The following is a 20,417-nucleotide window of genomic DNA, read 5'->3' on the forward strand; positions in this document are numbered from 1 at the left end:
GCCCATTATACATCGATGCTTAAAAAATTTAGGAAAAACATCGATATCTCGATAGTGTCGTCGATGCTTCTCCACCTCTATCTACTCTAGTGTCGTGTGTGCTTAATTTTTATTTGTTGTGAAAAGTTTTTTAGTGGTTTTATTGTGCATAAAACATTAAAAATTTGCATTTAATTGGAAGCATGGCATCCGAAGAAGAGAATGACGATAACTTTCAAGGTAAGTACAACGTATTCATTCCTATTTTTCTGTGCTGAAAATTTTTTTTCGGCTCAATACGAATACCGACCGAGCCGTGGTCATGTTCAAGCAAGCAAGCGAGTTGTGGAGCAGGCGTCAGCGGTCGCCGACGACGTCTCTCGTTGCCGCCGCTGTCGGTGCCACCGTGTGCGCGTTGGCTTTTATTATTGTTTTTATTTCGTTTGTTGTGGTCAAATACCAATTTGATAAAAATAAGTATAATAAAATAATAAACATTGAGATAATTAAGTCAAAATTTATTGAAAATTGGGAAAAATTTACATTTGACGCGCGATTTTTCACATTTTTGCGTCTACGTCATTCCACTCAAATTTATTGCATTTTCGTGTACTGTGTTTCGCAAATGCAGCACTATATTAAACTATATATTTGTCCCGCTCGCACTTGAAGTGTGTTTGCGATGGCAAAACATATGTTTTGCACGCTTGTTTTGATCTCTCCTTCTATTCAAAACGAAAGGCGGACAAATAAGAATGTTAAGAGGCGTAATAAAAATGCCTATTGAAATTGTAAAGAAAATTTTTTTGTATTATTATTGTATTTAAAAAGGACATATTTTTATAAATGCATTCATTAAATAATTGAGTGCTTATAGAATTTATTTTTGAGCGCAGAATTTCATAATTTTTTATTTATTTTAACTTATGGCAACAACACTGCAATGACTCATTTGTACCAAAATTGTGAAATGCAATTGCCAATGTCAGGGGTAAAGGTCATGTTAAGACTATTGGGTCACAATAAGTTGCTTAAAATTAGATTAGATATTTTCCTGTTGACAATAATTAAAATAACAGTATTGTGTACTAATTCACGATTTAAAATAGTACTAAAAAATACCAAATACGCAAAACACAAGTGTCTGTTCTCTTTTGCAAAAATATGGTGTTTTTATCGTGTACACTATTGCGTACTTGCTCTATCGCATGGCATGTGCCAATGCGAGGAATATTTTTGTGAAAAACAGTGTGTATACACTGTAAAGTGAGACCTGCGCATCGATATTCGGCAACAGCTACTCGCTCACTCTCTCTCGGCTGCTCACAAACGCACTCGCAACCGCAAGCAACCGACGATAACGCCGCGTGAAGTGGGCTGCTTTGGAAATTTTACGATTCATTGTTGCTTGGACGTGGCAGCCATGACGTGATTTCTGACTTTGAACTAAAGAAAATTTTTTGTTCAAATTACATTTGTAAATTACACTAGAAAAATTAACTTAAGGGGAATACGTGCATTAATTAAACCAAACAACAAAACAAGGAGCTCAATTAAGTGTAAAATAAAGTGTGTGCAAACTATTGAAAAATACATATATCTATATATATTGTGTAAGAAAAAATTAAAAATAATACATACTTACATCTCTCACACAAAGCCATGTGTGTGCATGTGTATGCGAATGTATGCAAATGCATGAATAAACGAAGCAAAAAAAGAAAAAAAAATGTGCAGTACTTGCAATATTGTCAAAATTTATACATTGTTTTCCGTTGCCTTCCCTTCTATCCGTCGAATGCCGTGGATTCGTATTCGTAATGCGTTTGATTGATTTCTCCACTTCTAAGTATGTGTGTGTGCGTGCGTCGTCTCCAGGCGGATCGTCGTTTAGTCAATCCGTCTAAAAGTTGTGGCAAAGACAGTTGCCACCATTTACATTTAACAGAGTCGCCGTTCAATATCATTAACGCAGCCGTGTATTATATTTTATATACATACATACATCATATGTACACACACCCAATACATGCACACATCGCAATACATATTTACGTCTGCTTGCATGTGTGAGTTTTGACTCGTTTGCTCGCCAAGAGAAGCTCGTCTCTCCTCCCACCGTTCATCACTTGATGGGAGCTAGCGTTTGTATGTGTATGTCTGTAAATGTGTGTGTATATACGAGTGTGTTATGCACGCGCGCGCTCCAGCAGCAATAGCAGCAGCTCTCGTCCTCGTCGTCGGCCCGTCGCTCTCGCTCTCTCTCGTGCTCAACCACCAAAAACGTCAGCCAAGCAAACAACAACAACCGCACTCGTCGTCGTGTCGGTGCTGCTGCCAACAACAACAACGTTATTTACGCGATTTCAATTAATTTATAAATAATTTTACTTCCAATAACAAATACAAGCTCAAATTTAAATCAGCCGCAATCAACCTTTAAATGTATGTATAACGATTGCAAAAGTGTTTTAACTTCCAAATAACAAAAACGAAAAAGCAAATATAAAAAGAAAAACCACAACTACTTACTCACCAAAGTAAAAGCAACAGAGGGTGGCAGAAAGAAGAGCAAACGAACGAACTGAGAATTTGCTGGAATGTGGTGTGTGGAAAACAGAAGAGGCAACCAACGCCGGCTTCATGTAACGAATATACAATAAACTATAGCAACTACCCCCTTTTTGTGCACAACATACATACGTATGTTAATTCGATTCTTCCCTTGCCTTCCCTCCTCTCGTATTTTCTTGTTGTTTTCTATCAAAGCTGTTGCATTAAACGAGGGGGGCGTGTGTGTGTGTGTTTGTGCGTCTGTATGGATGTATAGAAGTTATCCTAGAAATCAAACGTGGGCAGCAGTCTAATTTTAACATGTGATGTGCGCCGCGCACATCTCTGTATGCTATCGATATACAATGGCACGGCTATCGATAGCATATCTATGCAAATTGTTGGAGCATCAAACAAATATTGCATTCTGACGTCAGCGTAAGGTATCCACTCTATATACGCATGCATATGTTTGCCTCCCTCCCACTTCGTTTGCTATCATTATAGTCTTATTTCGCCACTTTAAACATTTCAACAGCTGTCTGCTGTGTATGCGCATATCGTCATTGGTTGCTTGGTTGATGGGGGACGGAGAGCGGAATAGTGGTGTTGGCAAGGCCTAATTCACGACAAAAGCAACAAAATCAATTCGATGGCTGCTCTCACCAGAATTAATTTGTTTAAATTTTTGCTAATGTCCATTCCAATCTGATGTTTTTACTGCTAGGTTTCTATTTGACAAGAAGAAAGTGTTTAATTTTGAATGTTGTGCATTAAAATGACATATTTGAAAATGCTCAAAATGCTAAAAGCTTTGTCACTGACAGCTAAGACGAACCAACGTCGTCGTCGCGTAAGAGAAAAAGACGACGAATGAAGGTGGGAGCGCCCAGCGACTGCACTCCATTCCATTGTACGTGTGTGAGTGTAAATATATTGCAGTATTGCACTGCATATTGAGAGAAATAAAGACCAAGGAAATGGGAGAGTGAGTGTGAATGAGAGAGTAAGTCAGACGATACTTTGGTAGTCAGGTGTAAAGTGCTGTTTAACGCATGTTGTTATTTTGTTGCTTACGTAGATAAGCTGCAAATAGTGTAAATAATATTAACATTTATTTAGTGTCAGCAACAAACTGTCGTTTCTACTGATTGAATTTGAATAATGCTGATGCACTCATACATTATCAAACAATATGATCATCACGTTTGAGGTCAAACAGCCAAAGCTGTTGAACAAGCTTTCAGTTGTGTCTCAAGACTTGTTCCAAAATACTTTATTATAGCATTTTGATCGTACATAATTTGAGAATAAGAAAAGTAAGTCAGATGGTAGATAAATGAATTTTCAATAACCCAATTACAACAAATGTATATCTCTCTTTCACTCGATCGGATTACACGCGACGACGACGCGGTATTTTTGTTTCTTTTACCCACCTTTGTCGGTTGTTGTTTTATTTATATGTATGTGTGTGGACACACTGATTTTCTATAATTTGTATTTTCGCTCACTGTTGCTGAGGGCCACAACACAACCAACAACGAGTCGAGTCACACATACACATAGATACATGCATGTGTGTGAACATACAAACAGAAAACTTGCATAAATCTGTTGAAAAGATATAAAAACTACAATAACAGCAACAACAATAACAACTGCGTGTGGCGCCCCAACCAAAATAAAATTCAATACAAGAAGTGAAAGTATTGTGTCTGCTTTGTGATTGTGTGTGTTTCGATCTTGCTTTGGTTTCGGGTATGCGAGAGAGTAAGGCAGGCATTGACGAACGATAGCCATGCATGCTGATGCTGTCACGCTCACTCATACTGCATTTAATTATGCCAACAACAAGTGGCGTTATTTTTTTTGCTGTTCATGTCTCGATTTGAGTGCTTAAAGTTGACATTTTCAACGTTTTTACTACTCACATTAATTGCACGTGTTTAAGTACTTGTACTTATGTACAGTATACAAAATGTTTTGGAAAGATCTTTTCTTGATCTTTGCAAGTGTGTTTTTATTAAAAAGTCCATTAAATATTCTGTCTATCAGTCTTCACCTATAAACATACAAAAAGAGACTTACACATGCTCATATATGTATGTGTGTAGTTCAGAGAGCGGATCTCTCGTCGAAGTTGTTTGTTATAGTTGTGTAGGTGCTTTTCTCATTTTAGCATTTAACACGAATCTGTGTTGCTGTGGTGATTGTGTGTGTCAGTTGCTATTGCTCTTAAATTGCTTTTGTGCTTGTACACAAGTACACAAAAATACAATGAGACAGACAGTCGGATATTGTTGTTGTTATGGCTGCTTTGCTTGCTTGTTGTGCATGCGAATGAAATCGGCAGCAGCGTTTGACATTGATTACCGTAATACCTTGTGTATGTATGTATGCTAGTGTAGGGGTGTGTGTGTGTGCTTGTGCTTTGTGGTTGCTTTTTATATTTGTGCAACTGCGCGCTGTTGTCTTTTTCACCTATTTACTATAATTGTGTTGTTGTTTTCGTTGCCCGATCACGAGCAGAGAAGGCCGTATCGCTTCTCATTATAAATATGTATGTGCGTATATGTGTAGCTACTGTGCTGCTATTTTATGGTTGTTTCACTTCATTTGTCACGTGTAAGAGTGTGTGTGTACTTTAATCTTACATGCGCCCACAACAACTCGCCTTGTGAAAACTGAAATTTTGGAAACAGAAATGCTTACATACATATAAATAAAATTCAACATTGTCATTTATAGCTGCGTTTAATTAACGCTTCTCTCACTTTTTTTTGCTCTGGCCTCAGCCCTCTACACAACAACAACAGCAATAATAAAAAAAAGAGGTGAAAGTGAAGGTCATTAATATTTGCATATGGGAATGTTTACGCATTGAGAGTGCTGCACACGAGTTAAATAAAAATAACGAAAATGACAAAACTTCAATTTGCTCACGCGTACAAACATATGTATGTATTTGTGTGTACATTTCTAGGTACACTGAATATACATACAAATGCATATATGTACATGTCTTTGTATGAGACGTATCTATGCCTCTGTCTCGTTCCCGTGGGCCTGTCTGCCTGCCTATTTTTGACGCCATTGTGGTTTTGCAAGCTCTCACCTACACACGCACACATCAAAAGTGGTGCTCTCCCTCTCTCACACACACACACTGGCCCGCATACTTGTGCGGGGGCTTTTTTGTATTTGTCGCTGGAAAACATGCATAGCTGCCGTTGTAGTTGTTGTTAATTTTATTTTTTTTTTATATAGACCTTTACTTAATTGGTTCAATAGTTTTGTAATTGTTATCGGGCGGCGTGTGTTCATACATACATATGTTTGGATGTGTGTATATAACACAATTTTTGCTTCAGTTGTTACCAAAAATAGTTTGATGTGAAAAGGAAGGTAACCAATTTTTTTATTTTGTACTGTATGGGTGTGTCAAATCCATTTATAATGTACTACATAAAAAACATATGTATAACGTTCAGATATTTTTAAACAATCCCTCAAGTTAACTAGATCGATATCGATTATTGACGTGTGTTTGTCATCTCATATGGGAGGAACAACAGTTAATTGGTCAGTGTTGCCAAACTGTTGTCGGCATGTGGACGGCTTGAGCGCGCGTTGCCAACTTGGTGAATAATTGCCGCACTTATTGTAATAGTGCATGTATATACATATTTTTTGATTATTGTAATCCGTCGTTAACTTTGGCATAGTTTCGTAGCCGAGAAACCAGAAAATAAAACCAACATTAAAATTACCAACCAGCAGCCGACAAAAGCAACAACTGCTGCTGTTACTGTCGTCAAAGCTGTTGCTGTTATTGTTGTTGGTATTTTTTGTGTTGCGCGGCCCTCGTTTTTGTAGTTGCCACCCGACTTGTTATATATCGTTGTTGCTGTCGCTGTTACTGCTGCAGTTATTGCTGTTGTTGTTGTGGTCGTGGCTGCTTTGCGGTTGCTTTAGTCATATTTACGGCTGCCCATAATGTTTATATAATTTTTCGTATCTTTTTTATTCACTTGTGCATACCGAGGTTTCTTATTCGTGGTTGTGCTTTATTATTTTCATTACAAGTGGTGGGTTGAGGTGAATTTTCGTGCGTTTGAGTTGAACTTGCTTGCCAGTGTGACCAATAGAATGTGCAAAATAAATAGAAGAAATGGGTTCCAATGATCTCTTTTCATTTTAGGTTAGTTCGTTTTTTATTGTTCAACAATATGCAAACAAAAAACATGTTAAAGCTACCAAATCCAATGTTCTCCATCACGTTTTGTAATTATTCCATCATATCTCACAATTTGAATACAGACAAAAGACACCGGAAACAAACAAGAGGAAGGTGAGGGCTGACCTGGCTCTGACGTTCTACTTTTAAAGCTAAACAAATATGGGCACACTCATACACAAATATGTAGACAGACAGACACACACACGCCAGCCTAAACAGACATAGAAATGGCACAGTAAAAAAAACCCGTAAACAGTCAGCGAGAACTCTGCGGAAGTTCAATTAACACACAGCATTTTACTGCGGAAAAAATGCGAGTGATAAAAAAAAGAAGTCGAAAAACATTTAGTAACACAAGTTAGATGGATAGCAAAATTTGATTGCAATTGACGAATAATAACTTAAACTCATAATTCTTCATGCAAAAATGCATTCTCATTTGGGCCAGCAACAACAACAACGATAATAAAATAATAACAACATGCAAATGGTATAATGAAATATTAAAAAGTTGATTGTACGCTCAATTTGGCTGACCTTCAGTCATTTTCAAAGATATAGCCATAATATAATGATGCCGCATACAAATCGTAAATATACATGCATATGAATTTTTAAATAAAAATACTGACAACGCGCTTAAGATTGAGAGAGTTGAATGTTGCTGTTGCTGAGGGGGTGGGGAATACCAGTCAGTCCCCTGACGTGGTAACACCAATCTCTCGTTGTACGTCTCTTTAAATACCCGTTAAGCATCGGGTACCTGAGTGTAACTAGTTAGTGGCAATCTTCTTATATGTGTTACAGCCTTCTGCTGTCTGTCCTCAGAAATCAAAATTTTTGACATAATACAAATACTCTGGTTCCTCAGAACTTTATTGATATTAATATACATCGAAAATTGAATTTTCATTTTAGATGGCATTTATTTATATTCTTGATTCTAAGAATTTTATGAATATTCGATTATATACTTGGAAAATAATTTGCAAAGCAATACTTTTATATTAACGTAGCGGGTATCTCAAAGTCGCGCATATTCGACTGTAGCTTTCTTACTTGTTTTTCTCTTTTTGTTGTTTTTGCCGTCTGTTTTGGTTACTGTTTGTGAGTCCGTTTTTAGTCCAGTTCGAAATTGCCAGCCATGTTGTGCTATCTTCGTCTCTGTCTCTCTCCCCCTTCCTCACGCCTGCGCCGCACGCGTCTCGATCCAATAAGAAGAAATAATCCAACTGAATCTGGGAAGACAAGTTTTTGATTTTGAAGCTTCCAAAGCTTCAACAAGCTCTGCTTTGGTTTTACTTTAGTTTACCGCTCGCTCAGTCATTGTTCCTCTCTCTCTCTCTCCCTCTCTGAGTTGCGGCAACAGCTTTGACTTCGTTACGATTTGAGCCTTCTAGCTTTGCTGTTGTTGAATCTGGTTTTAATTTTTGGGTGTTGTTGCTGATTAGCATGCACATGTATTTGTTGTGTTCGTCGTCTGACTGCCTATGTGTACGCGAGAGTGTATGTGTATAAGAGTGTAAGTAGCAGAAGCTATCGCCGCTTCGATCGATGGACAGACAGACAACATTACGAAACGAAAACACAACAAGACAAAGTGAGATAGTTGTTTTGTGTAAAGCCTTAAACCTATAAGGTTGGATTAAATGCAAAAATAAACAAGTTCACCCCATAATCAGTTCGAACCTTTTGAACCAGTTCTTAGCGTAATTGGAACATTGTTGTAATTTCCCATAATTATATTTCGACATAGACTGATTATGAAAATGTTTTCTCTTATATTATATAACAGTGCTTAAATTAATTGTTTTTAAGAACTGGCTAAATTATAATTAGAAACCTATTTTTGTTAATCTTCTTAGAACACTCAATTTCGTCCGTTTTTTGTCGATAATTTAATTTATGCAGCGTTTTTGAAAACTGGTTTCAGCTCCTCCTTTATGTTTTTCCCCGCATCTTTCGATCTATTCTTGTATTTAAATACATTTTTAATTGTCGATTTTCAATCAGCAGAATACATAAAACCAGAATTTGTAAACCACATTTAAAGTTTATTTTATTTGTGCTGTTTTTTTTTATAAAACCAAAATAGCACAGCTGCTTTCGTTCGTTATTCGTCGAGTTGATTGAGTAATTCTTTTACTTAAAGTTTTCTAATTAATAGATAAGGTTATCCACTAACATAACTCGGCAGCGAAAGAGAGTGCACGACAGCACGCGTTTGTAATCTAATCAAAATAAATAAGAAACCAACAAAAATTTCTGCCCATTCACGGTCAATGTTTTATTTTTTCCATTTTGATTACAATTATTTTGCGATAGTCCAAAACAAACGCATTTCCGTTTAACATTTTTTGTTTTTTTTTTTTTGGTAATCATGAAAAAGCAAAGCTGCAAATTATGCAATGTACATCGGGTTGTTGTTGTTGCTTAAATCGGTCAATGAACGTGGCTGTTGTTCAACAAGATCTTCCAGGTGACGCTTATAATTTGATTGGTTTTTGTCATCGTCATAGTTGTTGTTGTTGCTTTTGTGAGAGGGCGAACTGCGAGTCCGTTCAAGCCACAGTTCATTGTACGAGTCGAGTACGCGTTTGTTTGCTTTGTGTTTGTTTTGCGACTTTGTATCGTACAAACAAGCAAAGAACGCGATGATATCTCATTGGGACTACCGATATGAGTTTGTTTCGAATTCATTGGCCTTGAATATTTCGAATGAGGTGAAAAAAGTTAATGAATTGACCTTAAAATATATTTTGCAGTTGCAAATTACTTTTCTTCTATGGATATTGTTTGCAAATATATTTTATGGAATCATTATATTTTCATTAATTAATACCACATTTTATTATGAAATACATTTTAAATTGTATGAAATACCTTAAAAAATATGCTGAAGGTTTTATAAAAAAATGTATTTCTTTTCTTACTTGCAATTATGACATGGGGCTTCCCCGCATTGACACTATAAAAACCTAGTAAATTGCATATTATTTTTCTATGTATTGTAAGGTTTCTTTATTGACTCATGACGCATCTGCAGTGAACTATAATAATAAATAATTGCTTCGAGTGAATTTTGAAGTGAGCAAAATGTCGCATAACTGTATAAATAACGTTTATCGGGTAAACATTTTTTATAGTCTATGAGTGAATACATTATGAAATTGTATTTGTTGTTAAGCTTTGTATTTATTTATACAACCCTTCATGTCAAGTGAGGCGACACCATTTAACGCCTTTCTCAATATAATATATAGTATAAATATTTTCACACTCTGTTTGATGTGATGCCTGAATCGTGAGTCACATTTCCTAATAATGCTATTGCTGATGTTATTGTTGTTGTTGCTGTTTTCCTCTGGTGCTAAAAATAGCAAAAGTGTTGAATATACAAAATATTGCCATAATATACTTATAAAATATGCATGTGTGTGTTTGGTCTTGTCGAGAAAATTGAGCTGCTGCCTGTTGTATCGTAGGTATTGGAAATGCACAAAATGCTGCATGGCATTTTGGGATTCCCGTGTGGGCAATTACCCTCTAAGAGGGAGAGGGAGAAGGCGACGCGTCGACGACAATTGATTATTCATTTTACTCTCACATACACACTTACATGCCTGCGAAGAGAGCATGTGTGAGAGCGAGAGAGCGACTTGCATTCCCCAACGCGCGCCCTCTTTAATCGTAACGAAAATTGTCGTTTCTTTTGTTTTTTTTTTGTCGCATTACTACTCGACTTTTGGTTTACCGCTGCTGATGCTTCTCCTGCCCTACAACGTTTTTGAACATCTGTTTCAGCACTGTGCCTATCAGCGCATTTATAAAATTTACATTTTTAAATGCTTTGCACGTATTTTTGTGGTGCACACAAACCTACATACATTTGCATAAATACATATATGCATATGGATGCAAGTGTGTGGAGCCGTTAATGTGTCTTTAATTCGTTTGGCTTGTAGTTGTTGTGGTGGTTCTGCCCATTTATCGATTCAACTGAGTTTCGATCGATTTGGCGAAGGTGGCAACACTGGGCACCGGTGCGCAGATTAACGCGCTTAGTTGTTGTGCCATAGTGTTATGTAGCTGTCGCTGTCTTGCTCGCCCACCCGACCGCTCTCGTTTGGCATTGTTATCAATGGATTTGTTCTTGTTGCTTTTGTTTTGTTATTGTAAAGAAGCGCATCGCACAAAGCAAAAACTGTCTACACAGCTGTCAGCTGCACTGGTCACACTAATATGATGCGAGTGTATGTGTGTACTTGTGTATTATTTAATTCTATTTAGAAGCGTGTGAGATTTTTGTTACTGCCCTTCTTTTTCTTGAGCATGCCATTGCACACGTTCACACGTTTTTCATAGGTTTCGATACATGAACACACACATCTATACTACATTCAGTATGTATTTCTTTGGGTTCTTTTTTCGGTGGTTGTTGCTCCTGTTATTGTTTAAAGCCTGAGGCCAGCTGTTGTTGTCTGCTACGTGGAGTCCTCGTACACAAAGACGAAAACATACAGGCATCGACCTCCCCTCCCCCTCTCTCCACACTGTTCGTTCGCTCGCATCGTCTCGTGTCACGTTGTCGTCGCTGTTGTCGTCACGCGCAGTGCATTGGCCTTTGAGTTCGCCTGGGCTCTCAATGCTATTTAAGCGGCGTTCGCTCGCCGTCTCGGAGGAGGAACCGACAACATTTTTAACAAATGGCCGCCGACATAGCGTCGCGCGCGCGCTTCAAACTTGAAATTGTATTTGTTGTTGTTGGTGCTACTGCTCTTTAGGTTTTGTTTTTTGACTTTTCGGCTAATTTGTTAAAACGTTGGCTGCAAATTTGTTGTTATTGAAACTGACAAACACACATACACAATAACAACAATCCAGGGGCAACATTATTATATTATTATTTTTTTTTGTTATAAATGAACTTCAAGTTGTTACCTTGGCTCACAGCTTTTATTTGTGGAGTTTGTCAGCGTTGGTTGCTAGTATGTGTGTGCGATTTTACGAGCTTTAAAATTTTTGCGATTTGCTATAAATCTCATCCTGTTCGACTACAACTACTGCTATTATCCAGTGAATAACAAGACAAACAGACAACAATACATGCGAAAAAGAGACAAATATACTTTCCTGCCATTTTATGACTTTGTTTTTGCTTGTCGCATTTTGTTTGACAGCTGCTGCCGCCAGATTTTAAGTTGCTTCCTGCCTAAATCCAAATTCGAATCCGCATCATAAAAGATCGTCAGGTGTGCTGCTTATGACCATTTACCGCAGTACATATTTGCACTCACATACACACACACACACCGAAATTCCTCAAATGTAAAACACATTTTCACATAGAGAGCGTGATGAGTGTGGGGTAGCTGAAATTCCTAGTACAAAAACAGATAAGCCTACCACAGCAGGCAAAAAAGCAGGCACGACACGACACGAACGAACACACGACCTCACATACATACATATACGTACACGCATATACAACCCATAGGCTAAGATCTCTGTCTACGGTAAAACTACCTGAAAGCGGAAAATTTTTGTATGCAAAAATGTCAAAAGTGAACACGAATTAACAACAAACACAATTGCCGTGCAGAAAAGTTCGAAGCGGGTGTCTACGCTTCTCACACTCTCTTTAATAAACTCTCTTTGGCAAGAGAACGAAGAAGTGCGAGAGAGAGCGAAGAGCCCTTAAGAGAAAATGTGTAGCGTAACGGTATGCAACGTAAACATAAAACAGCTGAGCTGTACGTAACCAAACGTATGATCGCGGACGCGTAACGTAAATAAATATAAGTGAACAAAAACACACATATACAAGTAAAATTCAAAAGAGAATCACGGAGCGGCAAGGAAACGGAAAACAAAAAAAATTTTAAAAATGAAAAGAAACTAGTGCATTCTAACATATTCGTTTCTTTCCAAAAAGTGTAGAGTGAATATAAAAGCAAAAGCAAAGCATAATTTGAACAAAGATCCAGTAAAAGCAGAAATCAAAAGGGAGAACAGCACCACGGCCATAAAACAACAACAATCAACAACTACAAAATTAACAACAACCAACAGCAGCAGCATTATCAACCACCACTAAGTACGAAAAAATGAATTATATTCCATAAGGAAGTCATTTTCATTGCAATTGGTAATCATTTTATAGAGAAATCGGCAGCAGCAGCAACAACTTTATTGTCCAAATTGAAGAGCTTTTTTCGTGGTGCGCGTAACAGCACTTGGCTATCGATTGACCGGCCGACCGATAACAAGCCGATAAATTCACTGTTCAACACTGCAGCACAGTTTAGCTGAGCAACAAAGCGAGCGCACAGCTGATTGGGCTGTTTGTGTTTGTGTTGCTGGCTGAGAGCGGGAGGTAGAGTGAAAGGTTTACGTTTGCTGCGTGCGTGCCAAGTAACAGCGTGAGAACAACAACAACAACCTTAAGTTCTGCGTGTGACGTGGTGGGAGCGCAATAACAAGAACATCGCATCGCGCAGGTGGCAGATTCAAAAACAGCTGTTTCAACAAGCAAACTATAACAACAAAAAACAACGTCGCTGAAATCTACTAAAGCGACAAAGCGCGTTGATGGCTATTGTCGTATAAATGTAAATATATACAGACATATTGTAAGTACATTTCACTGGGCCTCTTGTGTTCTTTTTATTATTTGTATTGAGCTTATGTCTGTATTTTGTTTTCATATATTATTGTGACGCGTGCCCTGCGACTGTAGCTTTTCCAACAGTTGTGAGATAATTACTCACACGTACACGTTCTCAGCGACAGCGATCAACAACAACCACAATAACAAAGTAAGCTAAAGTTTTGTATTTTTTTTTTGCTAAGACGTGCAACGAGCCACAAGCTTTTCTGTGATACACACATACAGAGACAGACAAATAAACAAATACACCAAGAAAAAAACGTACATACGAAATGTAGATAAGAAAAAAAAACGTAAAGTCAACGCATAACGACAATCTCGAAGAGCACAAGAGAAAGAGCGAGAGCAAGAGCGATTGAGCGTGAGAGTAGAGCAACGTGCAGAGAGCACGGCGAAGAGAAGAACCTCGAGTAGTAAACGGAATAACGGAATGGCCAACGGCCAGCGACGGCAGAGTGCCAAGTGCGCACATTAAATTGCAAACTTGTTTTCATCTTCGCTCTACGCTTCACTTCCATAATAACTACATTACAAACAAAAAAACAGCAACAACCACAAAAAATACTATTTGCAGTAGTAGAGCAGCAAGTGATACAAGGCACGTACAACGTATTTCAAACGAAACGTCGAGACTGCAAAGAAGCAAAGCAAGCGTGCTGCGAGAGAGCAGCAGAGTAACTAAAGAGCGGCAAATTGAGCACCCATGTGTATGTGTGTGTGAGAGAGGGAGATACGACGAAAACTGCCTGCTTGATCTGCTCTGCTCCGTCGCGTCACACTCGTCGACGTCGCTGCCTGCCTGACTGTCTTAGCATTGTCCACGGGGCGGCGGTGAGTGGTGTAATAATAAACGAGTGCACAGCAGCAGCAGCAAAGCAGCACAACGACGACGGCAACCACTTGAAAGCAACTCGTTTCGATTTCATTTAGCAGATACCTTTTGTACGTTGATTAAGATACCTTGGACACATACACTTCTTAAATTCAATTCATATGAAATAAAAAGGAAATCAATTGCTAAACCAATAAAAACAATACGTTCAATTATCGAGAATTCCAGTGCCAAAAACAAAAATAAATATGTGTTAAAAGCAAAATTCCAAAGCACCAAAATGTCTTGAGTAAAAGTGTTGGCGTAAAAACCCAAAATACACACATACATATATTCGCATGCATACGACGTTACACTCACGCACACAACGATATCAAATACAAATATAAAAACAAAAAAAGTGGTTAAAAGGCATTAAAAATTAACAATATTTCGAGTGCTTGAACTCTGTGCCTTCAATTTCGAATCGGATAATACAACTGTGTGTGAGAGTGCTAGTGTGTGTGTCTGCCAAGAAAAAGATATTCACATACACATGAGAAATAACATATATGCAACTAATATAGAAGTGGACAAAAAATATTATAAGCAGCAACAGCAGCAGAAAAAATATATATGTATATAAAAAAATCAACGTACAAACACAGATGATTTTTAGCAAAAAGCAAAAAAAAGAAAAAAGATCAAGCAGCAACAGCAAGCAACAACAGTAGTGAAGCCAATCAAAACAGCAGTTGTCTCGCTTTGTCACACATCGATCAATGCGAGCGAGAGAACGAGAGAGACAACAAACCAGCAGCGAGCGAGCGCGCACACACCACCAAAAGCAGTCAAGCGACGTGTAACCATATTAGTGTGAGTGAGTGAGTGCGTACGTGTGTGTGTGCGCGAACAGCATTGATTGCTCGCTCTGCGCGCAGTGCTGCGCTGCTGTCTTTGATTTTGCTTATGGCTGCCGCCGCCGCCGCCTGACTTTTGAGCGATTCATATACACACACAAAGACAATTTGAGCACCTGGCGCAGGAGTCGCACTTTCAACTCAAGCAAAAGTTACACCAGTCATCATTCGCACGCCTCGCACGCAAACATGTAAAATCACCAGCAGCAGCAACAAAACGGCAATAACAGCAACAACATAAATCGACAACAACAAGAGCATTGAATATACATGCCTACCTTAACCCAATTAAAAAATACATACCATATTATTTAACAAAAGAAATTGTGTTATTTGCAAGTAGCACACAAATACACACACAAAAAGAGCAGCAACAACGTGGAGTGCAAATATGAACCAGACTTTTTGAAAGTGGAAGAGCGTACCTGGAGAGAGAGCGACCGAGTGAAAGAGAGAAAGAAATGAGAGCTATACGGAAGTGAAATTCTCAAGCAGTAACAACGAAAATTATTTAAAAAAGAAAGAAAAAAGAGTTGTGCGTGTGATTTGTTTTGCGTTTGTATTAGTGCCTGCATTTCAAATCACAAAAATTGAAAGAAAGAAAAACGCAACAACAACGACAACAGTAGCAAGTTTGCAGCTCAGCTCAACAAGAAAAAAAAACCAACTCTGAAGAGAGCAGTTTCGTATCAAAGTGTGCGTGTGTATTTGATGTCTGTGTGTGCGTACGTGTGTGTATCAAATGCATTTGCCTCTGTTCACGTCTTAGCAACAACGTAAATTTTATTTACGATTACAACATACTAAAAGCAAATATTATTAATTGTGTACAGCAACTGAACCAACAATTGCCATTTTGGACCACGGGTAACGACACATCCTGAAAACGTCTTGAAGAAGCTTCAACATCAAAAACAAATTTACAACAACTTCCAGTTACCAAAATTTACTTCCAAAGCTCTTCCGTGTCCGCAAAAGCAAAACAAAACAACAAAATAACAAAAATCTATCGAGAATTGTCTATCAAATCCATTTTTTGCCATTCGCCACGCAACGTCACTACGACAAAGCAGCCAACTTAAGTAGCAAGTAGAACAACATCAGCAGAGTATATCGATATACAAAAACAACGACGACGACTTGGTAACTACAATTGTGATCATCATATCATCATTATATACAACAATTTGTGGACTGGGGGCGCGGCGGACACGTTATGAGCAATTCGATTGCATCAACAAAATGCCTGCCCAATGTCTCGTTCTCGTCCGGCAATTATGGTATGTCACAAAGCCACCGTTATACCGATGATAGCAAGGAGTACATATTCCTTAAGCTCACCGACTCTGCGTACCGTGCCATCGAGGAGTATCAAAGAAATGAGCATGCCAATCGTCTGGGACCCGGCCAATGCGCCAAAATACAATGCAATGGCAACACTGGCTTCATACACTTTCCACTTCCCAACAGCGATAGCAATGGTAATGCTAATGCTAACAACAATGGCATGGAGAATGGACGTAAATTCGGCTTCACCATCGATGACTTGGAGGGAACGCTGGAGTGCATACAGCAGCATGATCAGAGGCTCGATGTCCTTGGTGCGTTGGCGCGTCGAATGCGCATTCATGCCAACGATGATGTCTACGATACAACGCGCACAAAGATGGCCCGGGCTGAGGAGACGGAGAAGAGCAAATGTATACGTGAGATCAAGCCAAATCAATCGGATATTGGGCGTAAGGTGAAGAAGCCACCAAGCGCTTCGGCATCGCATCACAGTGGGAACAACAACAACAACAACAGCAGCAGTAGCAGCAATAGTTTTAACAGCAACAATAGTCGTAAGTTAGGTACATCGCCATTTAATGGTCTGACATCATCAGTAGCAGCGGGAGCCGCTGCAACATTATCCTCACGCTCACCCAATCCCAATATGTTGGGCGCCAGTGGCACAGTCAATGGCAACAGTAGTCGCAACACGGCCGCTGCCACGCTGGCCAACACATTCGCCAATGGCATCTCGCAGGGTTATGCAGGTCTAAGCGGCAACTCGCCCCGCGACAGCATCAGCAGTAGCACAACAACAACTGTTGCAAAATCTGGCAACAGCAGCAGCAACGGCAATGGACGCAATAAAATGCTCAATGGCAGCAATTCTCGCAATGGTAACACCAAATCAGGAGGAGGAAGCGGCGGAGGTGGGGGAGGCAACGGAGCAGGTGGAAATGGTAACAAAATGTCGGAAGTTTCACGTCGCACGATACGCGAGCGTTTGATACATTTACTGGCACTGAAGCCGTTCAAGAAACCCGAGCTGTTTGCACGCCTTAATCATGAGGGCATCAAGGATCGGGAGCGCAACATGATATGTAATATACTCAGGGACATAAGTGTTATGCCACAACACAATACGTACAATTTGCGCCGTCAGATGTGGAACGATGTCGATGAGAATTGGCCGTTCTTTAGCGAACAGGAACTGCAGCAGCTGAAGCGTCGTAAGCCACAGAATCTGACGCCACCCATGAGCTCGGATGCGGGCAGCTCAACATCCGGACAAAGTCCGACATCCACACACACGGGCAGTCCGCCGCCATTGATGTCGATGGGATCGGGTGGAGGCGGTGGACACGGCATGGGAGGACAGCATATGATGTCCGCCAATAGTGGTAGCAGTCTCAAGCGCAGCAGCATCGAGTACGATGAAATGTTCAATCCGGTGCAGACGAAAAAGATGCGCATCAGTCATTACAATCGCGAAACTGGCAGTGCTCCTCAATCACAATCGCAATCATCATCATCAGTCTCCTCCTCCTCATTAAATAGTGTGCCTACGTCGACGTATCGCAGTCGAACTGGAAGCTCAGCAGCTGCTTATACGCCGCCACAACAGCAGCAGCGTCAGCAACAGCATCTGGTGGATGAGCACAGTAGTGATTTGAGCTACAATGTGCTGGACAACATTGACGAGTTCAGGAGCATCGAGCAGCAGCAGCAGCAGCAACCACAACAGCAGCAGCAGCAACAGATGCGCGGCAATAGTCGACGCACTAGCAGCAGCAGCTCATCGAAGCAAGGCAGCAACGGGAGCACGGATAAACGCAATTCCACAGGCAGCAACTCGAGCAGTTCCAGTGGCTATGAGACGCAGCAGGAGCGCAACAGTCGCCAGTCCTCGTCATCGTCGTCGTCGTCGGCAAACAGTCGCAAGTCCTCAACAACGCCACCAAAATTGGCAGCAAGTTTTGTGCGACAGTCGGCGCCGGCAGCGACAACGCAGCAGCAGCAACAACAACAACAAAAGCAGAAACAGCAGCATCATCAGCAACAACAACAACGCAGCAACTTTAATAGTAACAGTAGCAACAACAATGCGCACGATGAGTACAATTCATACAACAACAATACGCACGCCGCTTCTAACAGCAAGAAGCGCACGAGCGAAAGCAGCAGCAATGGTCAGCGACAACGCAACAGCAGCAGCAGTAGCAGCAACGTCTATCAGCAACAGGAAAGGCAGCAAATGCAGCAGGATAGACAACAGCAGCAACAGTTGTCGCACCATCAGCAGCAGCAGCATCATCAACAGACGCAGCAACAGCCACAACACCACAATCATCATCATAGCAATCGCGAGTCGACAGCCAGCAATCATCAGTCCCATCATCAGCAACAGCAGCAGCAGCAGTCGAATCCCCAGCACCCATCGCCCACCCAGCAGCTGGCGGAGGCAGCTCACGCCTATGCCGATGGCAATGCCAACAACGATGGTGCGCCACACTATGACTTTAGTCAGTATGCTCCGATACGCACGCTGGAGGTGCGTCGATGCTATAAGAATGAATTTCAGAGCGACTATGTCGAGTACTGCAAACTGTTGACCAGCGTTGAAGGTGTGCGCAAACGCTTCCAGGATCTCTCCAAACGCTTGGAGGGTGCTCAGCAGCGGGGAGGCGATGATTATGATCAGATCAAGCGGCAGATTGTCAACGAATATGAGCGCATCAATAATGATCGCGGCACACAGGAGGATAAGCAGCGATTTGATTATTTGCATGCCAAATTGGCGCACATCAAGCAGCTGGTCATGGACTATGATAAGACTTTGCAGCAGACGACTGCAGCAGAAGCAGCAGCAGCCGAGGCTCAAGCAGTTGCAGCGGCCGCAGCAGCAGCCGCAGCTGCAACAAGACTGGCAGAGAGTAGCAGTAGCAATAACTTGCAGCATCAGCAGCAACAGCAACCGCAGCAATATCAGCAACAACAGCAGCAGCAACATCATGCTGTCGTAACGATACAGCAGCAACAGCAGCATCAACAAGAGCAACAGCTACAGCAGCAACACCATTATAACAACAACAACAACAATCACGGCAGCCATGATAGCGACTCGGATGATAGTTCAGCTAGTTCTGATTCCAACGATGATGATGACGATGAAGAAGATTGCGATGATTCCAACTCCAATACTGATGACGACGAACACTACTGAATGAACGAATCAATCAAATCAACTCCAATCCAATCAAATCAATTAAACAATCGGAAACAAAATGCTACTTTAATGCAACAGTTGCTGCTGCAACAGTTGCAAGCAATGTAAAAAGGCAAAAAAAAAAGAAACTATTATACATATAAATATATATACTATATATATTACACAATTATTATAGTAAACAACAGAAACACCAACAACAACAACAACAAAGCGTTCTACAAGAAAATTATACTAAATAAACAAAAAAAAAAACTAAAAATAAAAAATGTTGAAATTATGTTAACAAAAAAATTAAAAACACAAAATACAAAAAAAACTATTTGCAAAACGTGTCGTAAAAAGCAAAAGAAAAAACGCATATATTTTCAATGCAACAAAAAGCAACAACCAACATGCCTAAACAACAATAATAATAACAAGCAAAGAAAAAAACAATTTTTGTAGACTTGAAAAACAATTAGGGGCAATTCAAATGTAAAATGTTTGATTTTTGATTTTGGTTTTTAAACGTTTTGTGTGTAATAATAATTATATTATTGTCAAGCAACTTTTTTTTAATATATACATTTATCTATATATATAAATATAGACAGCAAGAGAAAGAGCGAGAGAGCTTATGTTTTTCTTTTTGCGATTTCCAAAACTCGGACAACTTTTTCCAACTGTTTCTTATTTTATATAAAACAACAACACAACACCAACACACATACACCAACATACACAGCAATATGTTACATACA

The 20,417-nt window shown here is 39.7% G+C and overlaps 2 protein-coding genes across 5 annotated transcripts in view; both read left to right on the forward strand.

The window, feature by feature from the left end:
* Window positions 1-65: 65 nt before the first annotated feature.
* The window catches only part of LOC117571789 (chromodomain-helicase-DNA-binding protein Mi-2 homolog), a 28,820-nt gene continuing 8,468 nt past the window's right edge, over window positions 66-20,417 (forward strand). The window contains exon 1 of the mRNA XM_034254148.2: window positions 66-219. Within this exon, the coding sequence (XP_034110039.1) occupies window positions 183-219 (37 nt within the window). The 5' untranslated portion in view covers window positions 66-182. The remainder of the gene's footprint in view (window positions 220-20,417) is intronic.
* On the forward strand, window positions 1,294-19,943 carry LOC117571793 (RNA polymerase II elongation factor Ell). 4 transcript variants are annotated; one of them, XM_034254154.2, is made up of 5 exons: window positions 1,294-1,592; window positions 12,711-12,872; window positions 12,939-13,407; window positions 13,515-13,593; window positions 16,010-19,943. In XM_034254154.2, the coding sequence occupies exon 5, from the start codon at window positions 16,393-16,395 to the stop codon at window positions 19,669-19,671; it is 3,279 nt and encodes a 1,092-aa protein (XP_034110045.1). In that variant the 5' UTR covers window positions 1,294-1,592; window positions 12,711-12,872; window positions 12,939-13,407; window positions 13,515-13,593; window positions 16,010-16,392; the 3' UTR covers window positions 19,672-19,943. The 4 variants fall into 4 exon arrangements, with proteins under 4 accessions (XP_034110045.1, XP_034110048.1, XP_034110046.1 ...); XM_034254157.2 differs by having other exon boundaries at window positions 12,716-12,872; XM_034254155.2 differs by having other exon boundaries at window positions 1,294-1,548.

This window comes from Drosophila albomicans, chromosome 3 (assembly GCF_009650485.2).
Source record: "Drosophila albomicans strain 15112-1751.03 chromosome 3, ASM965048v2, whole genome shotgun sequence".
Taxonomy (NCBI): Eukaryota; Metazoa; Arthropoda; class Insecta; order Diptera; family Drosophilidae; genus Drosophila; species Drosophila albomicans.